The 6914-nt window shown below is 34.0% G+C and overlaps 1 protein-coding gene across 6 annotated transcripts; it reads left to right on the forward strand.

Moving 5' to 3' along the window:
• Nucleotides 1-364: 364 nt before the first annotated feature.
• LOC129900316 (ras-related protein RABE1c-like) lies at nucleotides 365-6429 on the forward strand. 6 transcript variants are annotated; one of them, XR_008769599.1, is made up of 11 exons: nucleotides 365-498; nucleotides 726-862; nucleotides 3051-3123; nucleotides 3215-3315; nucleotides 4817-4882; nucleotides 5096-5193; nucleotides 5424-5486; nucleotides 5561-5653; nucleotides 5831-5938; nucleotides 6131-6176; nucleotides 6251-6429. XR_008769599.1 is itself a non-coding variant. In XM_055975268.1 (10 exons), exons 2-9 carry the CDS (start codon nucleotides 790-792, stop codon nucleotides 5912-5914), a joined length of 651 nt encoding a protein of 216 aa, XP_055831243.1. In that variant the 5' UTR covers nucleotides 365-498; nucleotides 726-789; the 3' UTR covers nucleotides 5915-5938; nucleotides 6131-6230. The 6 variants fall into 6 exon arrangements, 2 of the variants coding, with proteins under 2 accessions (XP_055831243.1, XP_055831242.1); XR_008769598.1 differs by having other exon boundaries at nucleotides 6261-6429; XM_055975268.1 differs by lacking the exon at nucleotides 6251-6429 and having other exon boundaries at nucleotides 6131-6230.
• The last annotated feature ends 485 nt before the right edge of the window (nucleotides 6430-6914 follow it).

Consider the following 6914-nt stretch of genomic DNA (forward strand, 5'->3'; position numbering starts at 1 on the left):
TAAGTGATAATTTAGGTATGAAAATCACAATTCCAATAGTTTAGATATGAAACTCAAAAAAGGAGGATTGTTCAGATGTGTTTTTAAAACTTATCTCTTATTATTATATATTATTTATTGTATATCGATTATCAAATTATTTTATTGTCGCTATTGTTGCTTCTCTGGTCGGCTCTGCAATGCTCTCCTTATGATTTGCTATGATTGTTTCATTATTTTTTTTTCTTATACTTGAATTGTTTATCTCCACGAAATAGTAGTAACATTGGGACATACTCTAACCTACCTAAATTTCCACTAAATATGATATTGTTGTTGTAATATCTATGGCCAAAAAAAGTAAAATTCTCCCGTAATAATAATCCAGTAATAACCCGCCACGAGTAATTCCGTTTTCAAAATTTCGTCGCTTTAGAGAGCGCGTGAGCACCGCAAGTATCTCTCCTCCTCCGCCCTCTCCTCGGTGTCATTGCCAACAGTTCGCTAACGTGCAGAAAGGTAGTTCCTCTCTCTCGCCTGAATCTAGAATTTGAAATCAGTGCATAATTTTTCAAAAAATTTTTATATGTAGTTTTGAGTTGAAGGCAATGGGTGCATTATGTAATTACCATTGTTTCTATGCTAGATCTGCTTGTGAGCCACTCCAATGCCGATCCGTTATGTATATATATGGATGAAATTTGCAGTTGTTTGCTTAATTGATTTCTGTGATTAATTGTGTGCAGAGGTGTATGTGTGTGTGGATATTGAGTTAATCGAAATTTTAGGGGATTTTGAATTGATTATTCAATGGCCGCACCACCAGCAAGGGCACGAGCAGATTACGATTACCTCATAAAGCTCCTCTTGATCGGCGACAGCGGTAAGTGATTTATGATATTTTCCTCTCTCTATCCTTTGATCTAGTCACATATTGGTAAAATGTGGATTTTTCCTGATTTTTTTGCTGTATTGAGGATCGTATGATTGACTTTTATATGAATCAAGCATTTACATCAAAAGTACAACTTTAAGTTTGTCAGATTTGGTCATTTTTTTCTGCATTCTTCTATGTGGTACTTTGCTACATTCTCATGACAATGCAAACGATTAACCTCTAATGTCCTTGCCTGCTATTTAGCTTGAATTTTTTTTTTCATTATTTGGCCCTGGGCGTGACTTATTTTTGAAACATACAGAAGAGTATATGCTGCACCAACAGCGACTGCAGTAGGTTAATGAGTGATATTGATGTATGACTTGTCAAGTGACCAGGATATGGTATTGTTTCATTAATGTCTATTTGGCTCGTGAGTGTAGAGGTGGGTATATACTACATACTAGGTAGAACTAGGCTCGTCAAGCAACAATATGAGCATGGTGGGGGATAACTTCAAGAGTCTTTGGAGCAGCTTGTCTCTTTTGTTTACCAGTTTCTTTATTAGAAATGCCTATATCCTAAATAACATAATTATTTTGATCCTTTTTATATGGATGATTCTAGTTATGATGCTTTTGCCAACTCTATTTCAGTATTAAGTTCGTTCCTTATCACATAAGAGATTTCAGCTACAAGGGTAATAGAGAATTTGTGTTACAAGACTAATCAGCAAAAGAAAGTGACAAATCTTTCCCGGGAGGCAGTGAAGAGATGATAAGGCTTTGAAGCCAATCAAGCAGCATATAAGTTACTTTTTTTCATAAGTCCTGCACCAGATAATATAAACTCCTCTAATAAATGTCTTAGATACACGGGTATAGGATTATTCTTGGGTAGGCTGTAGTCTGCATGCCAAAAGGGAGCTGTATTTTCAGTGTTTTGTTTGTATCAGCTGTTGCTTTTGAATCATTAAAAGAATATGGCATTGGTTAATGTGTGTGCTTGGACCGTTGAGTCTTAATTATTGTTTGGAGTTATATATCCTTCTGAAGGCAACTTTAGGTCCAGGAGCAGCACGCAGAAGTATGAGTTTTGGGTATGAGGGGTTCAATGAGCTTGATTATGAAGATTATGAAAAGAAATGTTATTTTGGCTGGTTGCTTGATTTTGTTATTTTTAATCTCTTCGGTATTTGGGCCACTTTTTGTGTCAGATGTTGTGGTTGCTCAGTTGAACTGTCATAGTTTGGTTGTTCTCATTGATTCATTTTGGCAAGCATGTTTGATTTCAGAACAGAGAGATGACTCACTCTATTAACTTGGACTTAAAATTAGTTCTGATGGGATCATGGTTGACTATGATTAGCTCAATAGCCAGCCCAGGAGATAATCCATTTCGCTGGCAGATATTCTTCTGTGAAATCATTAGCATACATGCTTTCTTTGTTGCGTCTGTTAGTTAGTTATACCCTTGATTACACAATTACATTGAGTTTTAGATGTTCCTTTATGTGAAACTGTAACATGATTTCAAGGACGACCTACCAATGTGGCCAGATTTATTTGTATTCATATCTTTCTACTAACACTCAAAGCTGGAGATATTAGTTGCTCGTCAGGAGTAGAAGAAATATTTAACCATCTTTTATGATTAGCAGCAGTAGTAATTTTTCAAAAAAAGAAAAGAATAGGTTATTACTGCTATCATAAAAGGTCGTAAATATTTCATTTACTACTGATGAGCAACTTTATGTCACCAGTTCAGATTAGCACTAATAATCTCACTCTGCCCCTCTTTGGTTACCGCACAAGTATTTATATCCTTTCCCTCAAAGATTTTTGGAGACGTTTGGAGGTAAAGGGACTTTGAGAAAAAATAATTCAGGAAACTTTTTGGATGTAAGTTGCTTGAGTGACCTTTTCAAACAAGCAATCTTCTTTCACTCACATAACCCTCTCACCAAGAATACTACACTTATCCAAGTACGTTTTTCATTTGCACAAAGTTTTTCCCATAAATATTTTTCCTGCAATAACCTTTTCAGAATATTGTCCAGTCTGGGCAGGTTTCTATTACGTGTCTTCTTCATTGTGATTGGAGACTATCTAATGTCTCTGCATTAATTAGCAGCTATAGAAAAAGATGACTGAATTTTCTGCTGAAAATTTCTTCTTTGTTTTGTACTCTATAGGTGTTGGTAAGAGTTGCCTTCTTTTGCGTTTTTCTGATGGTTCCTTTACCACAAACTTTATCACCACCATTGGGTTAGTTCTCTCCTTCAGGGTGTTATATAATTGGTATTACTTCTAAAATAAATGCTTCTCAAATTTGAATGACCGTTATTTTTCCTGTCAGGATTGATTTTAAAATACGGACCATTGAGCTTGAAGGGAAAAGGATCAAACTACAAATCTGGGATACGGCTGGTCAGGAACGGTTCCGAACAATCACCACTGGTGAGCTGTTACGTCTTTTAACCAGAAAAAGTTTTCATGATATAGAATTAAGGTCATCATAACATGAAATTTGTGCAAAAAAATCCCACTATATCATGAAGGAACCCTTCATTTGTTTTCTTAATTAACGTTTCATGTTTTTGTCTTAAAAAAGTTTACTGTTTGTCATGTCATTGCCCCTTTTGATTCATTCCTACAGATCAACGTGATCCTTCATCCCCTGGCCTCACTAAGTATGAAATTGATTATAATGTACCTCATTTATCAAGTTACTAGAAAGTTAGATAAGCCTGATTATGCTTGATAAAAAAAAGAAAAAGAAAACAATCAAGTTCGGAAACGTTTATACATTTTCCTTTTCTTCATAACACTTGGGGATCGTTTGGTGTGATGGATAAGAGGGGTTAATCCCGGGATAATTTTTGAGTGTCCTTTAATTTCTTGTTTGGTTGCAAAGGTTGGGATAACTTATCCCAGAATTAATAATTAGCACTGGGATAAGTTATCCCTTCCTGAGGGTGGAATAGTAATTCCAGAATAACTTATCCTGGGATAAAATATGTAAAATAACAAAAATCCCCCCCTTAAACTCTCTTTTATACACACTTTTTACATTCATGTATATTAATATAATTTTTACGAACATTTATAACAACATTTACAACCTTAATTAATCATTCTTTTTATGATAATACATTTTTCTATTAAAAAATCACATTTTATAACTACAATTTCTATTTATGAATATATTATAAGTTGAATTTATTTGTCTAATTATTATATTTATTTATATTTTGATTTCTCTTAAAATTTTCACTCCGCTACTAAATTACATATTTTTAGTTAAATAGTTAATATACTCACCTAAAATTATATTTTATATATCAATTAAAATGTAGATAATTTTAATAATAAAATTTCTTTTACTTTAATAAATTTAAAATATAAGTTTTATTTTTAAGCTAACTAAGATTGAAGTTTTATTTTTAAGTTAAATAAGATGAAAGTTTTATTTTTAAGTTAAATAAGATGAAAGTTTTATTTTTAAGTTAAATAAGATAAAAGTTTAATTTTAAAAACACACGGCACAATCATGGAAATGCATACACAAAAATCTTTAAGTTACATAAGATGAAAATTTTATTTTTAAGAATGAATAACTAAAGCTAGCAAAGAAAAAAGTAGAAAAAAAAATTATATAAGGTGGAGGGTATTTTTGTAAACAAACAACTTATTCTTAGAGATTATGCAATGAATATAATTTTGAATTTGACAAACCAAACAAGCAATAAAAACTACTCTCAGCATAACTAATCACATCATAACTTATCTCAGCATAACTTATTCAAACATAACTAATCTCATCATAACTTGTATCAAAACCAAACGACGCCTTAAGCTTGCTTTTTTCTTAGAAAAAATATTTTGTTTTAGATTCCTGCATTATGTTTTACCTGTGTACTTATTGGCTCCTTTTTTGGTGTTTAACAAATTTCTCCAGCTTACTATCGTGGAGCCATGGGTATATTGTTGGTTTATGACGTTACTGATGAGTCTTCCTTTAACAGTAAGCTTCTTTCCTCTGGTATTCATGTCATCGAAGATTTAGTTCTGTTTGAGCTCACCTTTGTTTGGACAATGGTGAATTTTCTGGATGAGGCCCTGATAACTCTGTCATCAGTTTCTTGTGCAGAGAATACCTTTTTTTTTCTTTTTCTTCTTAAGATGTATTCTTTTTCCCCTTGTGGATGCAAGGTAATTGTCTTGTATCTGTTTGCAGACATTACGAACTGGATTCGTAACATTGAGCAGCATGCTTCAGACAATGTCAACAAAATACTTGTAGGGAACAAGGCTGACATGGATGAAAGCAAGAGGGTAGATTCTTGTTTGGCTCAACTATTTATCAGTCACCTTACATATTCCCTCACCCCCACCCCCCTAAAAAGGAAAAAAGAAAAAAAAAAGAGGGGAGAAAAACCATAAAAAATGCAAGACTGCAGAACCAAGAAAAACGGTGGGGGAATAAAAAATAAGTTTGGCTTTGTATATTTCAATAAGCATGAGCCTCTCAAGTCTAATATTTTGCTGCATTGAGCTTTTTGTAGGCTGTCCCTACCTCTAAGGGTCAAGCACTTGCCGATGAGTATGGTATTAAATTTTTTGAAACTGTAAGTATGACGTGAGAACCTATGGGAAGAATATCTGGTAGGTGCGCCTGTACTAAGAGGATGTTTCCATGCAGAGTGCCAAAACAAATCTTAACGTGGAACAAGTTTTCATGTCAATAGCAAAGGATATAAAGCAAAGGCTTTCAGACACAGACTCCAAAGCGGAGGTATTCACTTGATCTAGTTTGATTGAATTATTAGGAGTTTCTCTTACGCCACCCCCACCACCCTCAACCTACTCAACAAAAAAAGAAAGGAGTTGTGCCGATTGGTGTGAGAACGGAAAAAGAAAAGCAGATAACCTTTTTTCCATTTGTGGAAGGCTAATAGTTGTGCTATTGCAGCCTTCGACGATCAAAATTAATCAACCAGACACAGGAACTGGAGGCGGTCAACTTGGCCAAAAATCAGCTTGCTGTGGTTCATAAATGGACTGATCCCTACAGGACCAGGTGCACTCATTGATCTCTAAACCACCAAGAAGAGCAAACAAAGGCTAATTTTGAAGGAAATATTTGCTGTACTTGTAATATTTTTATTGTTCATTCTTTTGTCTTAGAGTGGTGTGAAGGATAGGTTGATTACCATGTGAGAAGTCAAATTTGTTACTAACGCCGTTCCTGTTTCATTTTCTACTTCATTAGGTCAAGGATGTGAATGTGATAACCTAACATTTTCTCAAGTTTACATGTAAGAAATACTACTTCTATAATGGATATATGGAACTTTTTTCGTTGGTAGCTATTAAGGAGGGTTTCTGCTAGTGTGTTGCAGGATTTTATTCATTGGAAAGATTTGGATTAAGGATGGTGGGGACAGAGTAAAAGAGTTGAACAATTCATCTGGTTTAAAAAACTAGGCACCAGTATTTCATGAAAGATTAAATGTACTTGGAACTTGAATTTTTACCATATTCTGTCTATTTTATGGGGTTTGAAATCGATTAATTGTGCTTATTAGTGACTTTTAAAAAAAAATACATATACAGTATTCAAGCTAAATCTACCACATTATCACTCATCACACAATTGTTCACGAAACATGCAAGCATTAAAACAATTTCCATTAACATAGATGATGTCCTTTCGTCGATATACCCCTCTACCTTCGTTTATTTTTCAAAGTCTTTAAATTTGCCCCCCTACTTTAATGGAGATGACACGTGGCATTGTCAGAGTGAAAGGACCAACCCAACACTAAATTACCCATCCTTGCTCCAAAATATGGAAGTGTTATGGTGGTGATCAAATTTAGCACCAAATTCTTCCAACATTAAATTTGACTCACCAAGGAACCCAGCAACTCTTTAACTTGCAAATCTTCTTTAACGATGATGAATCGTTCAGAAAGATGTAAGGATTTGGGTTTTCAAAAGGGCAATGAAAATTCTGCTGATATTTCTATACCAATTTGCAAATATGCATCAGG

Source organism: Solanum dulcamara, chromosome 8 (assembly GCF_947179165.1).
Source record: "Solanum dulcamara chromosome 8, daSolDulc1.2, whole genome shotgun sequence".
NCBI lineage: Eukaryota > Viridiplantae > Streptophyta > Magnoliopsida > Solanales > Solanaceae > Solanum > Solanum dulcamara.

What these genes read in the sequence shown, in the direction of transcription:
- LOC129900316 (XM_055975268.1), top strand. Translation starts at nt 790, where the DNA reads ATGGCCGCACCACCAGCAAGGGCACGAGCAGATTACGATTACCTCATA. An exon ending in CCTCTTGATCGGCGACAGCG is followed by an intron (nt 863 to 3,050) that starts GTAAGTGATTTA and finishes TGTACTCTATAG; the next exon opens with GTGTTGGTAAGAGTTGCCTT. An exon ending in AACTTTATCACCACCATTGG is followed by an intron (nt 3,124 to 3,214) that starts GTTAGTTCTCTC and finishes TTTTCCTGTCAG; the next exon opens with GATTGATTTTAAAATACGGA.